The sequence below is a fragment of the Passer domesticus genome, chromosome 10 (genome assembly GCF_036417665.1).
Source record: "Passer domesticus isolate bPasDom1 chromosome 10, bPasDom1.hap1, whole genome shotgun sequence".
Taxonomy (NCBI): Eukaryota; Metazoa; Chordata; class Aves; order Passeriformes; family Passeridae; genus Passer; species Passer domesticus.
The window spans coordinates 39,228,747-39,248,148 of NC_087483.1; the positions used below are offsets into that span (position 1 = coordinate 39,228,747).

Consider the following 19,402-nt stretch of genomic DNA (forward strand, 5'->3'; position numbering starts at 1 on the left):
AGCAAAATATAGTCCTGTCAGCAGAGGATTTTTAAATACGGAACGGAAAATACCTAAAACCTTGCAGCTTCATTTAACAAATTGTAAAGAATGAATCCTAAAATGTTTGAAAATGTTTAAGGGTAAAATAAAGAATTTCTCACTGCGGTAAATAATGGGGTGTTTCCTCTGAGGCTGCCTGGCAGCTGCTGCAGTTGTTTTCTGTTTTTCTGGTTAATGCTAAGCCAGTGAGTTCCCTTGTGTCAGTAAGATGGAGGGCAGGGAAATATGGCTGGGGGCTCCATCCAGCAATCTGTGTTATCCCTTGCCCAGCTGGCTGGAGCTTGGGAATGTTTTCTGCCTGTTTTGAGTGTGATTAAACCCAAATTTCACAGTGCCAGTCAATGTGCACTTAATTTCACACACAGAGAGCAATATAAAACATGGAAAACTCTTCATGTACCAACAGAGGACCCACATGCAGAAGTAGCATTAAATAGGTTGGATTTTTTAACCTTGTCTCCTGCAAATTTGGCAGACCATAGTTCTCAGAATGTGGTTGCTGAGACTCAACCCTTTGCATTGGCCCTGGGAATACAGAAATCTGAGTTATTTGCTCTGAGTGTGGCTATGTGAATCCCAGAGATGAGCTGGAGCTATGGGTTGTCCTCTGCATTATGGTTTTGCCTGATTTTTATGGATCAGTGGTTTAGTGGTGATATTATATAAAGAAGGACTTACCTGGTCCTGCAATTTAATAAAGAAATGTAAATAAAAGTGGCTATGGACAAAAAGTGATATAAAAAGTGATTTATCTTGCCAGTTAGTAAGGAAGTGGTCTTTGATTTCATTGCTATTTGCAAGACTCACTTTTGGAAACACATGTTGGAGGAATGAGAGAATAAGTGTGCTTAAAAGGCACATCAGATGGTAGTAAATGCCATGCAGCATTTTGTCAAATCACTTGTGGTTTATTTTTCCTGTATTGCTTTCTCTCACTGAACACTAAAAATTCTTTTTTTTTTTTTTTTTGAGCATTTCTGGGAATCTCAGAAGTTCTGTGCACTCTGGGATTGTGTTATAAAGCAAAGTGGCGCATAAACACCCCATTAAAATCAGTGAGAGCACTGTATCTCACTTTCCTCCCACCTGTTGGATGTTTTCTTTTGTGTCCTGGTTACACCAGGGTAGCCCATATAGCCCCTATTTTATACCTTTGCAATTAATGCCTTTTGATCACTAAAATCACCTGAGCAGAATATGTTACTTCTGAAGAAAATTAAATAACATTTTTGCTGCATCTTAAAAAACCTCTCAGCATGTGTCTCTGTCTATTTCTTCTTCCTGTTCAATAACTACCCCCAAAGTACCACGTGAAAAGCTGTGTTGCAGATATATTACTGTTGTTCCTGCAGGGTAGGTGATTGCAATCTTTTAGAGTAAATTCCAAAAAAAAAATAATTGCTCCAAAAAATTTGGTGTTTTACAATGAACATACTCAATATTTTCATCTTTTACATTGTCATTGTCTAGAAGAAATATCTGTGGTGGGTAGTTAAGACACTCCTGTAAGGCACTAGAGCAATATGCTTTCTATTTCAAGTTAGGACAGCCAAGCACTTTTATTCTTTAAGGCTGATGTAAAACTTAATAAAAAAAATCTAAATTAAAAGTATTAAATGGTGAAGTTACATAAAGGTGTGTTTCATTAAGATCTTACTGGAAAGTGATTCTGTTTTTTAACTCTTAGAGCATTTCTGAAGGTGTGGTATAAATCTGAGGGATTTCTACTGGCACAGAACAAGCCTTGCACATTTATTGCTTAATTGAAGATAATTGGCCTGGCTGTAGAAGTGTACACCTGGCCATTCCAGGATCATGACATCTAAAGGTTAAGTATCACTTCCAGTAAAATCCTCTTAGGGAATTCAGAAGTTGCAAAGCAAAGTTTGGTAAGATATCCAATTTTCTTGCTGACTGTGATTTTTCTGTTTTTTAATTTAAGGTTAATACAGCATTTGAATTTATTTATAACACATCTGCCCTGACCAAAAATGATTATTAAAGCACTTAATGTCACTTTAATAACTGCATTCATTTTGGGCTTTTTTTCTGAATGGTTTGTGAATTGTTAAAGCTATCTCAGTATAACATAATTATTTGAAATAGAATAGGACAATAAGGATATTCTTCCATTAAAACAGAAGTAATAGGAAAAACATAAAATGTTTCCATCAGCAAATTAATCAAAGTAAATTGTGAAATAACTATTATTCAAAATCACTATTCTAAGAAATTCATAAATATTTATTTAGCATTGCCACCTCAAAACTATAAACCATAATTTTATGGCAATACAGATATGATTTAATTTATTTTCTGTGCTGCTGTAATAAACATTGGGACTGAGTTAATTCTCAGCTGGCACTAGATTGAGCTTGATCCTGTGCAGGTAAACTGTATAAAAAATAACAATAGCAGCTTCCAGCTGTATGTTTGCCATGGGGACACATCGGATTTTCTACTTCTTCATGTGCCACCTAGAAACAAAATATATTAACTCGTATCACAGTTCTATTAGAAAGCAAGATTTTTGGGTATTTATGGCTAAGCTGTAAAGCTTGTTTCTGAGTGAAATGCAGAGATTTCCATCTTCTCTAACAAGTTTATCTCACCCATTTGCAGACAGAACCAATTTGTTTTATGATATTGTGTGGTTTTACACTGCAGTTAATGGGTGCAAACACACCATGAAAGATTGCAGGGGTCCTTGTGTAATATGGGCATCTCTGTTACCTCAGGTGAGAGTAAATCAGCAATTTCTGGTTTGCAATTAGATTGAAAGGTCCAAGTTAGTGCTGAATTTGTCATCTCTTCACCCCTCTTCTATCTGTGCAAACATCCACAGTTCTCCCACATAATCCAGCAGCCCAACTTTGGAGTGATCTTCTGGACACCTGGATAATAACCTGAAAGCTAAGGTAGAATAAATTTAAAAAAAAAGGTAGAAGATTAATTTTTAAACAATTTTTAAACAACTTGATAACCGGTATTGGCATGAGAGAGGTGCTGGAAATATGTGGCCAACACAAGAGAAGACTTTAAACCTTCATAAAACTGTGTGTTCAATTTTATTTCTTTGCCATAACAAGGCCAAAAGTTTCATTTCAAGGGAAACGGGAAAGGATTTGCACTCTTTTCCCAGGGGCATGTACTGTTTATCTTCAGTTTTCATCACGTTAGGAGATGCCAGGGATCCTTTGCAGCCACGTGAATAATTAGAAAATGTTCCTATGCAGGTGTATGTGTTTTGTGCTAATCACATTTGTCCTTCTTTAGTCAGGAGAAAGAGAGGATTAGAGAATGTCATTTTCACAACATGCTGTTAATTGCTTCAGCATCTGATAGCATACATTTAAAACCAAAACCCCCCTCATTACTGAATTGGTGTTAAAACATTCATATTTAAATATTAAATTCCATTTGTATGCACATATACATGGGCTGTTTCCATAATGAATATTTCCCCAGAATAGAATTTCCTTACTTATTAGTAGGATTTTAATTCAGAATTTATTATCCTATGGACTCCATGACTCAATTTCTTTGTGCATGGGGTCACTGCTGCTTCCTGATGGGAACCCGCCCCTCTGCAGGGCAGTGTCTCCTGCAGGAGCAGGGACACCTGGCTTTGTAGCTGTGCTGAGTGCTGAGCAGCCACTCCACCCTCAGCACAATCATGAGTGGTATCACTGCAGCCCTCAGTGGTTTCAGACTGATATCATGAGTAGTGCTTGCTGTGGTATTGAAGATTTTTAGCTCAACATATATATAAATATATTTATTTATTTATTTATTTATTTTATTTTTCCCCCATAAAAAAATAACCTTCTGGAGGATGCAGGGTATTACTCCAGCAGTGAAATCCCTAAGACTTGCACTGGGAGGATATGAAAGAGTTTTTATTGGTGGTATTTATAGATCTTTTGCACTAGAGGAACTGCAGAAAAAGCCTGTGGTGAGGCTGAGAGCTTGGCTGGCAGGACTGGCTCTTACCTGGCAGATGCTGCATCTTAGCTCTGCTCTGAGAGGCTTGAAAATAGTAATATTTCTGTGTGATACAGAACAAGATTAGGTATTGATTAATAAGAGTTAGGGATAACCTGCAGGGATGTGTTTTTCCAATCAAACCTGAGACATCAAAATTATGGTGCTGTCTTTAGTAAAGCTCTAATAAACTCTATTTTCAGGCTTTTGTAATGGAGCGCAGAGGAATATCTGAGGACATTTTTGGGTTAAGCCTGATATACTGTAGACATACCTCAACATGCATCCAGCCAGTTTTCAGATAACTGAACAGCAGGTTTTTTGGTCTTTTTTAACTTTGGTTTTGTTTTCTTGTTTTTTTCTTTTTCTTTTTTTTTCCTCTTAAATGGGAAATACAGTAAGAATTGCACCAGCCAGGTATTTTATTTTCAAAAGTAGGTTAATACATATACCAGAGTGGGACAACTTGAAATCCCGACCAGAGCTTCACCGCCTTTTATTAATGCGATCATTCTCTTTTATTTTTTGTCATAGCTTATAGAGGCTGTGGGGACATATTGGGATCCTTTAGGATCTGAACTTCCATAATGACAAGATGCACCCTGCTGCAAAAATTTTCTCTTAAACTTAGTTCTGCAACTGAATGTGACTTCATGGCCTCATTTTTTCAACACTTATATAGGAGAAGGATGGTGGAGAGCTCACAGCACTACAGGTAAAGCTGGTGGAAACATACACGTGGATGAGCCCTTGGTGTTAAATTGTTGGAAACTCTTTCCTCCAAGGTCAAGTGAGACTTGCTTTCTGCCAGAAATGTGCAGCCTGTGCACATATGTCAGTAAACCATTTTTATGGGCTCTGGCTCTCAAAATCTCTGTCTGGTATAAACTTCTTCAGCTTCAGTAGTAAGCACATTCTGCCTTTACTTCATTAAAGTAAAATTGTAGAGTAACAATAATTTCTGGGGCAAAAACTAGCAGGGGAATGAAAGAGGCTTTTGTTTCTTCATGTTTTAGCAAAGTGTCCTCCACTACCTCTTGTGCAAAAGATGTTGTGACTGCATGGAGAGCAGCATCTTCTGGAGCTGGATGGAGGGACATGACAGAGGGAAGGGGCTCAGCCTGGAGAAAAGAAGGCTCAGGGGAGACCTTGCGGCTCTGCACAGCTCCTGACAGGAGGGGACAGCCGTGGGGGTCAGGCTCTGCTCCCAGGGAACGGGGACAGGAGGAGAGGGAACAGCCTCAAGTTGCACCAGGGAAGATTTATACTGGATTTCAGGGAACATTTATTCCCTGAAAGGGCTATCAAACACTGCAACAGGCTGCTCAGGGCAGTGCTTGAGTCACCATCCCTGGAGGTGTTTAAGGTGTGTGGTTGTGGCACCTGGGGACATGGGTTAATGGTAGACTTGGCACAGCTGGGGGAATTGCTGGACCCAATGATCTTAAGGTCTTTTCAAGCTAAATGATTTAATGACTCTAAAAACCTAGTTTGAATTACTCTGGACATACCTGGGGTCATCCTAACCTGACCAACAAAGGATGGGGCCTTGCAAGGAGAGAAGGTCATCCAGGAGAAGAAAGCCTGTATCCAAGTTCAGGATACACCTTACGAAGGAATAAAGACATAAAATAACTTTATTGTGGCCTGAGTATGGGGTTGGCCAAGAGGAAAAAAGTGTCTGTGTAAGAAAATTATCTCATAAAGGAAACAGCTTGGGCCCCCAGCCTGGATCTACATCTGTGTCTGGCTGTCACTAAAGAATAACTGCTGGGACACGGTTCCTGAGAAGATCCATGAGCAGGAATCAGGTGGTGGACAGCTGGGGCTGTGGTCACCAAGCATTTTTCTCCCTCCCAGGAGATGGTTGGTGAGTGTGGCAGGCACAGGCTGACCGGTCTGTCCCTCAGGAGCAGCCAGCAGATGGCATTCCCTCAGAGCCCTGGGAAGGCTGGAGAGTGTCCGTGGGGACAGGAGGTTTTAGGGATGTTTCAGCAGGGACCTGCCCTGCTCCAGCTCCTCTGACGATGAGTAGCAGTTGTTCCTGCTGAACCACAACTGCCTGGACTGCAGAGTGGTCTCAGCAAAGCTCTCTGTGCCCCGTGTTAGCCCAAAATCCCTGTTTGCAAAAGGCCTTTCCTGTTCTCTGGGTGTATCTTCTCCCAGCTCTTGTCTCAGCTGTCAGGACTTACAAAAGCCTGTGCTGATTTGGTCAATGGTGGCCACCAGGCCAGGGAAGATGTCCTGGTTTAGGGCAAATTTGGGAGAGAATTTCCAAAGAGGTTCCTCAAGAAAGCAGATTGAAGCAGCCTCTCCTCTAACTTGTTCGGGAAAAGATTTCCTTGAAGAAAAGTGGAACAAACCGGTTTATTTAACAGCCAAAGCATTCACCAGCACAAAAAAATTGAACAATATTAAACAATAAAACCTTTTGCTGCTATAAAAGAGATGACAAAGTCACAAAGTCCCCTTGGTGGGCTGTAGCTTGGCTCACTCAGTCTCTCATCAGAAAATGTCAGGTCCCAGGCCCGGCCTGCCGGGCCACGGGTGTGAGCTGCCAGTGATCTGCAGTCCAGAGCAGGTTTAAACAGCTCCAAAGAAAAGAAAAACCACACTCCAGGGAACTTCTCTGCCTCAGCTAGCTAAAAACTCGCTAAAAGCAAAGGGGAGCTCTGTCCTGCTGTCTGTCCATGCTGCAGACAGCACAGCCCAGGAGCAGGAATGTGGAGGAGTGAGTGCAGCTTCTGAAAACAAACTCTGCTTCTTCTCTCCTCTTTGCTCTCAGAACCAATCCTGAAGGTGCAAAACTTATTTCTGGGTTAAACAGAAGGTAAAGCTGACCCAGCCTCCAGCAGGTTGTGCAGCTCCCATCTGGAGCATTGCCCAGCATTTTCTGCCCACCAGCTGCTCTGATCACTCCTCCTGTGCCTGCTGGTGTTGCTGCCTCCCACTCGAGGTTTTGGATGTGCTCAGTTGTTTGAGAATCTAAAACTCAGCCACCTACAAATTCAATCTAAATCTAACATCAAACCCTTGGATCCTGCCCCAGGCCACTACAGTGCATGGGATGCTCCCATCTTTCCCTTTATTACAATTTGTATTAAAATAATTTTTCCAGGTATCTGGACATCCAAATAGATTAATATATTAACCCAATAGATTTAGCATATAAAAATCATCAGTTGTGCATCTTCAATGTAATCGCCTGAGTTATGCAATTTATGCAATTTCACTGTTACCTATTTTTAAAAATATTTGGTCTTTTAGGTTTAAAATCATGTTAAAATTGAATGTTCAAAACCTAGCAGCTTTCAAAAAGCTCCTGCCTTTTTTATTTATGTAGAAGAAAATACAAGGAACTGTGGCAAATAATTAAACATTCTAATTTGAGATAATCTTTGATTAATGAAGAAGCTGCTTTCAAATGCTCTTCTCTGGCTCTAATAATTGATCTCTAATTGTCTCATCTAAAGGTTATATATTGCCTTTCCTCCTGCTTGTGTCCTCCTAATGCCTTATAACTTGGATCAAGCTATTAGCAATGTTCATTAATTCTTCTGGAAAATGCTGTGAACTTTCCAAACTGAAAAAAAAAAAGTTCTTTCTAAAACCAAGTTTAATTTTGTGCCAGTTTTGAGACTCTTGAGAAAATCACACCAAATGATGTCACAAACATGATGTGTAATTTTTCAGTTCTAAATTATTTAAGAATTTACATCTAAACTATTTGAGGATGTTGGACAGAGGAGGTGTAGGAGGATAAACTAATTAAAAATAACAGAACAGATGCTTTTTGTTCTCTTACTGCACGCAAACAGGTGGTGGATTTGCAATAAGTGCCTTTATGCAAAAATTGGAAAACTGTGGAATTTAGGATCTGGTGAAGTGTTTGTGAGGGTAGAAAAACTCTGGGTTGTTACAAAGGAATTTTACTTGGATCTCTAACCAGTTAGAACATGTAAACATTTATTTCATTGTTTACCTGAGAGATGAGGCTTTTCATAAACTTTAAATTCATTTCTGGAATAAACTGCACTTTAATCTTATTCTACTTTAATTATAAACCCTTTTCACCTGTTGTTTAGCAGAGTTCTTTTTGTAAAGCCAAAGGAATATAGCTAAACTTCTTTGTTGTTCCTACTAAATATTAAATTATGTTCCCTAAATATCTGTGTGTGTCTGGTGCTTGACCTCAGCAGGACAGCACCAAAGGCTTGTGATTATCCAGCACATTTTCTTCATCATTTGATATTAAAATATGTATAAGGTACTTGCATGAGCACAGGTTTTTACAAATCTGTCTAATTAATACAATTTGAAAATGTTGTTGCTTTCTTTGCTCCTGAAATTTTCAGTCTAATTTCATTGAAAAGTGAAATACTTATTCATGTGCTGCTTTCTCCAATTTTGGCTTAATTGTTTCCAGTCTGTACAGCCTGGCTGTCTGGAGATGTTTATTACCAAGTAAATGTATTCTGCAAGGAGAGAGCCTGGCTAAATTGCTGGAAAGAAAAATTCTACAGCCTGACCTTATCAAGGCAGGATCCAGAAGGTTCTTATTTTTCATTTTGACTGCGGACTGTTAGTGAGACAAAAAACAATCCAAAGAAGTTAACTAAAGTCTATCACAACAGTCAGTGGTTCTGGGGGAAGGGAAAAAAAAGAAGGGGAAAAAAACCCAAAAAAGAGTACTGTCAACCACTTATAATCCATTCAGCAGGATAGCAGAAAAAAGCATTACATATCCTGAATGATACAAAGATATTTTCTTCTGGCTTTGGAAAACACAAATCTCTTCCAGGCAAATGCACTTGGCATTTAGGGAATCTTTTAATATACTTTAAGTATATGATAACACAAAATGAAAGTGCAGCATCAAAGTGTTCAATAATCTATTTTGAGTGATCTTTAGCAACTCTCGTAAGCATTTATAGCTTGCTAGAGGGAAATGCATTTTTCAAAGATCATGAGCAGTCCCTATGGAGACCTGTAACCTTCCTCAGAGCAATTCACCACATCCTGATAGGTCTGATCACAGCACAAGGGAGACAGCCAGTGGAAAGGAAACGCTCTGGGAATATTAATGGAGCCCCGTGCCTGCTGAGTCACAGCCTGGAACCAGGGAGGGGGCAAACAAAGGGTTATCTGGGGATTATAAATATCAATATGCAGTTCAATGTTGGCTAAAGCTTTGTTTAAACCTTGGCCGGTTTGTGGTCTGATCTGCTGCCTAATCAGTTTATTAGTGAATCAAGCAAAGATAAAAGCTGTGCTCAGGGAGGGCTGGGAGGTTGGCCTCTGGGGCTGGGGGAAGGAGGAGTGAGTGTGAGGATAGCAAAAACCTCCTCGGAGCAGCACAAGAACCTGCTTGTTCCCCGGACAGAGTTTGGTGCTGCTGTGTCCCGTGCAGCCTGCTGGGTTTGTGAATAAAGCTCAAGGTTTTCTCTTCACCTCTGGCCCTTTGCAAGAGCCGTGCTGTGCCCTGGTGGCCTTAAAGCTTGTTGCTTTTCTCGTGTTATTTGGCGTTAGAGTTTCCCAGGATGTTCAGCTGTGCCAAGGAGAATGCCGCTGTTTCTGTGTGTGCTGTTAAACCCTCTCGGAGAGAAAGCTGCAGAATGAGTTTCTTATCACAGGATATGTGTGACTATATCCCCTTCCTAAGCCACTGATGGACTCCCTCAGGTATCACACACCGCTTTGTCACCATCCTTTATGTGCTGTTGGTACCTCTGCTCATTCCAGGCCATCCAGAACAGTAGCATGCTATTTAAATCAGGCAGAGCCCAGCCTGACAATTCCAGTTTTTGGAGGGACCTAATCGATGTGATTAACCTTTATTGTGCTATGTGTGGCCTTTGGATTATATTTTATTATTTTATTTTATTTTATTTTATTTTATTTTATTTTATTTTATTTTATTTTATTTTATTTTATTTTATTTTATTTTATTTTATTTTATTTTATTTTTTATTCCACTTTTCATAGACCCTGCATGTAGTACAAGCTCAGCTTGTTATTTTCTGTCCTGCCCTTTCTTCCTTTCCCCATCTCTGAGCCTTGTTCCTGCTGCAAGAGCTTAAAAACAAGAGTGAAAAGTGTGAAGTGCATTCACTTTTATGGAGCTGCAAACAAGGGAAGGGGGAAGGAGGGGAAAGGTACAGGATCGTTTGTCTGCCTCAGCTCAGTTCCTGTCCTCAGCTATTTGTCAGCCTGCAGTGGTGTGAAGAGCATCATAAAAGACGTGCTACACAAACATTTAGGATAAAAGTAAAGTTCTGGTGTTGTGGGAAACCTTTCAGTGAGGTGTTGTTGTTTTCCTATTGCAGCTGGTGTCTGATTTCCCCTTTCTCAGAAGCCCTGTGACCACAGGCAGGAAATGTGCCACAGGCAGATGGAGAAGTTGGTGGTTGTGTTGTTCTGTGAGATCTGGACATGCAGCTGGTCACTTGGGAGATGAGCAAACTGGCTAGGTAGAAAGAGGCTACATCTGATACGGAAACATCTTTGGAAGCACCTTGCAGAAGGAGCAGTTAGGAGGTTTGCTGGAAATCCATCCCCAAGGTGCTCTGTTTGATTTTTAGGGTTTTATAACACACAGCAAACAGCTGCCATGAGAAAAGGGAATGCTGCTGCCTAATCATCCCCCATTTTTCTTTCAGTCTCTCAAATGCCTCCTTGGCCATCACACTACTGCTCCTTCAGGAAGGGACAGACACATTCCCCCTCCTGTCCCTGCCTTTGGTGTAAACCGCTCCAAATGTACTTGCTTGTCCTTATCCGGAGCAAACATTGAACCAAATATTTGAGCAGAGGTGGGAGAAATCTCTTATTCTTTGCAAAATATTAAGATCAACAACAGTGATAACCCATTTTTTATAGCAAGAGGCTTTAAAAAACTCAATATGCGTGTGCATCCAGCCTGGAAATGCAGGTGAGGGCACCCAGGCTACAGTCATCTTTTATTAGTAGCAGCTAACTTGGAGACACACAAGGAAATTTCATCTATTCAAAATGTGTTCTCCTGCTGCTGCAGCTACCATGGAGTTATCAGAGCCGTGGGGAGTTACTGCTCTTGTTTCCTTTATGTGGAAATCACTTGACTCTCATTCCCTTATTGTCCCTCTCTGGGTATTACTATTATCAGTGCAGCAGTGCAATAGTTCTCCTTAAATGTTACTGCAGAAAAGTAAATAATTTTGTATTCCTGTGATTTTTTTCTTTTTTCTTTTTTTTTTTTTTCATAGAGGCGCTACTTTGCAAATAGATTTCAAAGGACAAATATTATGTTTAATGACTCAGAAAGAAATGAAAATTATTATTAATACAGAGCCTGAAAAAAAACAATACTAGGAGCAGGTGACATAACAGTAAAAACCCATATCTGTTTAGATAAGATGTGCCTAACAGTCTGACTGAAAAGAAAATAGGGAAAATCCACTCAGACAGGGAGGAAGGTTTCAGGAGCTCATTTTGGCTACTCAAAGAGCAATTAATTATTTAGCAGGAGCTACTAATGACTGCTTCATAAATAAATTAAAAAAGTAAACACTGGATCATCATTATAGGGTGTGAAGTCTCTATAAAGTAAAGTTTAATGGACTGAGTGAGGTTTTTTAGTCTTAATCAGAAGACCAAAACTTAAAATCAGATGGCCAGAGCTATCCACTCCTGCAAAAAGGTCAGATATACATGTTCCCTTCAAATAACTTCAGAGGGAAAAAGCAACTCAGCTGGGGCTGAGAGGGCGGGAGGAGAACCAGTTAAGTGAGGTGCAGGTGTAGGGCATCCTTATCACACAGGGTTTAAATGTGACATGAGGTAACAGCGGAGTTTTCGGTGGGAGCAGGGCTGTTGATGGAGTGGAGAGAAAACAAAAGTGATAAGAAAGTTGTTATAGCAAGCTCAGCAGGGAGGAGACCAAAGGTTTTATGCTGTTGTTTACTGAGCGATTGCTGTGAAGCCTGAGGTGAAATGCATCGCGCCATCACACGGTGCAGATGGCATGCTTTAAAAAATAGCTGTGGGGCTTGCCTTGTAAATACAGACAATCCTGGTTTTTCTGAGCATCTGTGCCTGAGCAGAGTCCGTGCTGCAGGTGCAGCGTGTGCTGCTTGGACAGTCACTGCTTTGCTGCTCCTTTCCTGACTGTAAGAACCACAGTTTTCCTGCCTGAGGGTCTTCCAGGCCGTCTCATTGTGGGTAAGACCTGCCTGTTCCTGTTACAGAGAATCCTCCTTTTTTTGCTGGATCATTTTATCCTCTTGACAGCAAGGAGGCTCAGGGCTAGCAGTGCCAAGACAAGCTTTCATGACCTGGTGGACCCAGTGTCCTGGCATCCCATCTGGCACGGGCTGACTTTGCTTTAGGGTGCCCTTGGTTATTTGTTGTTGTCACATGCCTTCAGAAGAAGACATATGTTTTGTTAAATGAATTTGTTACAACTTTTACTGGTGTTCCTACGGAAAAGCTCACACAGTTCCTTCTGGTCAAGGGACAAAGCTTGAGTGGTCTCTGGTCAGTCTGGGAGGGGCAGTGATGGATGGCAGATGGGCAGAGTAAATAACTGGGGGCAGGCTGAGGTAAAGCACTGTCAGCCCACCCAAGGATGTGGCTGGCAGTGGGTGCTCAATGTGGTTACAAGGCAAGGGAGCTGCTGGTATGGGAAATGTGTTTTCCTGCCCACCCCTCAACCCCTTCTCTGACACATGCACCTTGCACAGCCCTTAGTTACAGACACACAGAGCTCCTTTTATTCTTCTTTTTCCTCTTCTAAACTGTCAGATGTCCCTGCCTTCCCATCATGCTCTTAACAGCTCCTTTGAGAGGGTGAGAGCTGAGCTGCCCTCGGTTTCATTCTCTGCCTCATAGACCTGAGCCCCCTGGGACTTTGGCCATCTCGTGTGGCCTCACTCCCCTGTACATTGGTCTTGCTGTAATTTACAGCAGGTCCTTCTCTTCTTCCTGTCCTCTGGCTGCTTCACAGCAACACAGGGGAAAAAAAAGGAAAAATAAAAAAAAAACCAAACAAACAAAAAAAAACCCAAACCCCAAAAAGCAACAAGAACAAAAAAAAAAAAAAAAACCAAAAAAACCAAAAACAAACCCACCAAGAAAAAAGAAAAAAAGATCCCAGACCATTTTACTTATTCTGCAGCTAAAAAAATATGTATCCAGGCTATATGTTTGCTGATGTTTGATCCTTGAACTTAGGGGCAAAGGATTTTCTCTCTGTTATCCTTTCATTCCAGCAGAAGGGTTGAGAAGAATAGTTGGGAAAAAGGGGTCAATATTCCAATTCTCATAAAAGTCTGCCAGCATATGGGCTTTGCCAGCACAGCTGCTTTCCTGCCACCATCCACAATCAAGATTCAAATGCACGATGCTCATTCAAAGGGAAATGCAGTGTGGAAATTTTCACTCCACTGTTTGTGCAGTTTTATTTCCAAAGGCAAATTGAAAAGTTGCAGTGTATTTCAGCTTGGTTTGACCTAAATGGCCAACCAAACAAGAAATAGAAACCCCTTTTGGGCTGTGTTTGACTTTGGTTCCCTTTTGCTTCAGTAGCTGAAGTGCCCCAATCTCCTGCTTCTTTCCCAGACCGGACTCCTGGCAGGATAAAGTTTCTTGAGCAGCAGTCCCATTGTCTTGCTGGTGGAGTAAACAAGCTGAGTTAGTGAGAAGCCCCAGAAAAAGTCATTTGACAGTGCAAAAGAGGGCAGTGATACTCCAGGAACTGATGGATAGAGGTCAGCTCTATTTTGGGTCAATATTAAGTGCTCTGTGTGGTTGTTTTGTTGGGCTTTTTTCTAGCAAAGAAGATGAAATGTTACAGTTCAAGAGTGTCACATCTATTGGTGCTTACTGAAAATGGAAATCCAGATAATAAACAAGCATTACTGCAGGGGTCTGGGCACACAGAACTCCAGGATGGAGATGTATCTCTGAATTATATTGTTAGCCCACAACTCTGACCCTCCTGCCCCTATATCTCTCCTCACAGTTCCGTTATATGTTTTGGTGGGTTTTATTGCCTTTTTTTTTTTTTTAACCCTCTTCTGAAGCTTGACAGAGGCCGGATGGAAACATTTTTTCTTGTCCCATATTCCTGTGTTCTAGCCGCGTGTAGCAATAGGTGTCACTCAAGCTTGAATGGAGGGGATTGAGCAAACACGTGGCTGGGTTGAGATAATGTTTATAGAGAGAAAAGAGAGATTTCAACTCTTTTCACTCCTGATTTCACCTTCAGTTCTTATGTTTTCCACCCTGGCAAATCAGCATTCCATGTAAATTCCCACCACTCCCTCTGCCATGTGGTTGCAAACACTACTGGCTCCTTGCTGTTCCGCTATTGATTGTCTCGTTCATGAAAGTAAAAGAGTTTGGTCTAAAACCACTTTCATTACAGCTGTGCTTATTTTCCCATGCCCATATGGAAGAGGGGTGCCTTCTTAATTTAAATTCCACCATGGTGGCAAAGGAAAAGATAATAATAGGACAAATAATTATTGATACACCTGGTTTTTGGTTAACTCGGAGATCATGTGGCTGGTGGGGTCAGAGTCTGGGGAGCCAGGCATGTGACTGTGGCTGTTTCTCCATGCAGCAATGAGTGTTTGCTCAGGAGTTTCATCACCCCTCCCAGGAGCGGTTGCCAACCACAGGGTAATGTGGTTTCACTGTAGAGGAGAAAAGATGAGTTTTCTATGTAAAATTACTTTTAGCACCATAGCGCTTCTTGACACGAAGGTCAATAAGTGCCTAAATTACTCTAAGTAACTGAGGTTATTATAATTCCTCTCTGTCACATTCCCTTGCTGCAGCTGTGACACTGTGCTGTATAACTTATTTAATTATACAGTGGTGGTTGCTGCTGCGTGTCTGTTGTTGGGGATGTTCTGAATATTTAGATTTTTCTTTCTCTCCGATTCCGTAATTTAAACAAATTCACTGAAGTGTATTTAACCTGAAGTAATCTAGGCTGCATGCTGTTTTGGGCTGTGCTGTTTCAGAAACTTCTTTCTGCACAATCATACTCAAGCAAAGCAATTTCTTTGGTGTAAGGATGGGAAGAGGATCAGCCCTTACGCTGCGCAGCTCTGGAGTTCCTCTTTTGTTTGTTTTCCAAACCAGCCTCAATTACGGTGCTATTGGTGCTTTCAGTGGGTGTATTTTGACAGCCTGGACCTGTGCTGCAAACTTCCCCGCTCACACGTGTGCACACCCCCAGTTTTCCTCCCCAAAGTGTGCATTAGGACACCAGCCCCCACATATCAAAGGTCTGTGGGCTGAGCTGTGTTTGCCAACCCGGAGAGCAGCTATTGGAGGGCAGAAAGGGCAGGACATTTCCATGATAAACCCTTTTCCCTCGAAGACACAGCGTAAAGTAGGGATTCATTGTGTGCCTGTCAGCACTGTGCTGGGTAGGAAGACTGTGAGTAACATCTTGGAATATTTAAAGCAAATGTTTTTAAGGGGAGGGTTAAGGCAACTTTACTTTTTCTTTTTTAATTTTTTTTTTACAAAGACATCAAGACAGAGGGGAGATCCATAAAGATATAAGTGGATCTAAACCAGGACAAATTATCATTCTTATAATTAAGCATAATGGACCTTCCTGAGGAGGTTTGATAAGATGACTTGCTCACTTTTTTTTTTAATTTAGTCAGTAAATTATGCATAAAGGACAAAACTGAAATAATCACCCAGACATTCGTGTCACTTGTGCCTGACTAATTCTCACCCATTGTCTTTCATAGCTTTAAAATGGGAGATAAGTAGTAGAGGCCAATGTTTGATTTGGGCTGATAAATTATGGAAAAATTACTTTTTTTCTTAATATAAGTTGCATGTGATCTTTTTGAATATGAAAGGTTGCCTACAGTCATAGCTGAGTTTTTACATTGAATCAGGGTGTAGTACAAGCAAGTCCTGTGGAAGGGCAAAAGAACAAAGAAAGAAGAAAAAAGTAAAAATATACTGACTTCATATCATCTGTTAAGTCAAAAATTGTAATAAATTTTCAAGGAAAGAAAACCTGGTCTAGTGGGAGGTGTCTCTGCCCGTGGCAGGGGTTGGAGCAAAGTGGCCTTTAAAATCCCTTCCAACCCAAACCGTTCGGGTATTATGTGAAAACACCTGAACAACTTTTTTTGGAGTAGGTAGTGGAGACAAATTGTTTCTCTTAAAATATTTGGTTTTTTCTCTAAGTTGCATTAAAAAAAAAAAAAATCGGTTAGGAGCTATGTTTATCAAAGTGGGAAGTGCATTTTCCTCTGATGGGTCTGAATTTTAGTTTGAAGATGTTACTGAATATTGTTTTCAGTTATAAGGAGATAAAGTGTGCTGTTCTTATACAAATGTGTTTGTTCTACATGTGGAAAACAACAAATGACTCATTAATTACTGTAAAAGAATTGCACAGGACTCTGGAAAAGAAAAATACAATAATGTCAGTCAGAGTTAAGTGGGGTGGAAAAAGACAACCCCAAGCATTTCTGGGATTTCTCTCTGAGAAGCCTAATTCCCACTCAAAGGGCAAAAGTACTTTCTTATGCTGGTCTCAGAATTGGATCTCTGGGATTTCATTCCCCAAAAGGATTTTGATTGATTTTATTTTAGTAGATTTACCTTATTTAATAATATTTGTATTAAATCAGATACCCCTGAGCACTTAATCTTCTTTTATCTTCTCGATCTCTATATTTAATATTATATTTTTTGTCAAAATCTAATATCAATATGAATCACAATAAATTTAAGTCATTGATCAGATGCAGCAATGACAGGGAACCAAGAGCCTGATCCAGGAATTGCTGTCTGTAATAGAGACACTTACTGATTTCAGTGAGGTTTGGGTCAGGCCTCAAATGGAACCAAAACCCACCTGTGCTTGCCAGGTGGGTCAGTGGATGACCTGAGAGATGATGGCCACAAATCCACTGCAGTAACTGGGTGTCCTTGCTGAAAAATGGTAACTCCTGAGATAAATCATAGGGAGCTGTGCTGTGTTCTTGTGGTGTAGAGCACGGATTCCACAGGATGGATGACAAGAATGGGGTTATAATAACAAACAGTCCTTCAAGCACCCTTATCATCCACCTCCTGATCACAAATTTCAGGGCAATTGCCTCAGTGGTCCCAGGAGATGAACGCTGGAGGCTCTCAAACCCCCTTTAGGCTGTTTTCAGAAGAGGACAGAGGTGATGGCAATACTTCCTAGGGACCGTGGGGGCTGAGCATCACTTAACAAATATTCTTAACTCAAGATTGATCTGTTTAGAGAGCTGAAAAGGCTCCTTACCTCCAGGAGGTATGTCACCAGGGAGTAAAATAAAAAAACTAAAAAAGGAAAAATCCAGGCATTAACTTGAGTCGGAAGGAGATTTTACAGAAAATACTGCACTGGCAATTATTTTACCTAGAAGGAGACAGTCAGGGAGACATGGGTTTCAACCCCTCATCTAAGGATTTTTTTACATAATTTAGATTAAGTCCTTGTTATTAAAAATAGAGGGCTGTATCTTTATTATGTATGTGCTGGACATGCCTTGATAATGGCATCGGGATATTCATGCTGGAGTTGTAAATCAAATAAACAATCTTTGGAAACAAAACCTAGTTCTGCTTTCCAAGTGCTGATCCAAGTATTGCTTGGAAAGACGCTCTCATTAATCCTGTAATTTGGAGAAGTGAAACTTAAGTTACTTTATGTGTACAATGAGGTGATTGCATTAGTGATGTGACCATAACTTGCTTTACTTGTTGGTTCACAACATCTGGAGGAACTAGAGATCCCTAAGCCATCCTCCCTGGTGTCTGCCAAATCAGGCGCAGAAGGCACATCTGTGACTGACATCCCAGCAGGGAGCAGAGGTCTTGGATCTGCTGCTCAGCTGTGGAGGAACTGAGGAGCAGTTCCCTGGGGCACAGGGAGCCTGGTCACACCTCCCTCAGGGCTTTCAGTAGGGTGGCACTTTGGGAGTTGGGGACACTTGAGCATCACACACAACTCCCAGTCTGAATGTAGCCCTCTGCCTCCTAGAAACCTTGAAAAGCACTCTGAAAACCAATATGCTGAAATATCTTTTTTTTTTTTTTTTCCTTTTATTTTCCTTTTATACCTATAATGATGATTAGGTAAATGAATGGAAATGAAAAATTTGGGAACAATAGGATAGGATGTGTCCAATAACTCCCAGGGGAGGGTGTACATTAGCTAAATGAAAATTTATTGTTTTAAAGAACTCTGCTGCTATTATTTTTAATTTTTTATAAATCTTCATGCTGGCGGGAGGGGAAAAATTCTTACTGTGTAAGATATCAGATCTGGAGAGGTAAAAGATTATGTTCTCGTCATAAAACCAAATGATAGCAGATTAAAGCAGGTGAGTAGCATCATGCTGGCTGTTTGGTCAGAGTATAAACAGGTTTGGGTTAACTAGCACTGAGGAGGCTGTGCTGTTTGGGGAGTTTATATTTAAATACCAACCGTTGTCCTTCCCATATGTGTTGACAAAGCTCTTCTCAATAGTCATCTGTTGTTCTATCCACAGCTTGTTTCTGATAGCTATATGTAGGATATTTTGGCTTTAAGAAATGAGAGCTTATGGAAGATTAGTGCTTGAAGAGTTTTCTTTCTGAAACAGAGACAAAAAGTGATATTCTCTAATGGCCCTGCGTTCCTTGTTATGTGCTAATCTATCCTATTTCAGTTTATCCCCTCGAGGATTCCTTTGCACCAAGACTCTTGGGGATGTTAAAAAGGCAGAGAATGTTGTGTAACTACACTTTCCCTAAACTGGGGCAGCCACCAAGAACCTCCCTGAGCCTCTTGGCTGCCTGCTGCCACAAAACACAGCAGGGAAGTCTTGCCCCAAAGTGCAGACTATGTGCTGCAAACCTTCTCTGCCAATTGTAAAGCCAAGTGCACAAGTGTTGTCTGGAACACAGTGGTGTCTCTGAGCATTACAGCTACAGGACTGTTTTCATATCAACATCAACGAGCTTGTAAATTTTGCAGTTAATTTTGGGTGTTCTCTTAGAATTGATGGTCTGTCATATTTCTGATTTCACTTGGGCTTCTCTCATTTGCCAGAAGAAACAGATCTAAACCAGCAGGATATTTGGTGTAGCTGAAAGGAAATATTAATTCAAGGCCCTGATTTTGAAAGCTGTGTTTGCCTGACACCTGCATCCTGCCTGCTCTGCCCTTGTACACGAGCACGGCTGTATACAAACACCCCCTCCAATTTTTGAGGCAAAAAATGCTGAACATTGCACAGCCTGGAAACAACTTCAGTGTATGTATGCACCTGCTATTCTTAGGAGCTCAGACTGCAGAAACAATAATGCTGCCTCTGGCTTTGACGTCTCCAGA

At 40.8% G+C, this 19,402-nt stretch overlaps 1 protein-coding gene across 6 annotated transcripts in view; it reads left to right on the top strand.

The window, feature by feature from the left end:
- The window catches only part of KYNU (kynureninase), a 101,259-nt gene that overhangs the window by 28,377 nt on the left and 53,480 nt on the right, over positions 1-19,402 (top strand). The window contains exon 1 of one of the 6 annotated variants that reach the window (XM_064435277.1): positions 5,807-5,896. The exons of 1 other annotated variant lie outside the window; for it this stretch is intronic. Coding sequence is in view for 1 of the 5 variants with exons in the window: in XM_064435272.1 (XP_064291342.1) it covers positions 15,374-15,457 (84 nt within the window). In the remaining 4 variants the exon portion in view is untranslated. Of the gene's footprint in view, positions 1-5,806; positions 5,897-6,632; positions 6,758-11,826; positions 12,226-15,319; positions 15,458-19,402 lie in introns of those variants that run through there. 4 more of the 6 variants (XM_064435279.1, XM_064435273.1, XM_064435272.1 and 1 more) reach the window with 4 other exon arrangements.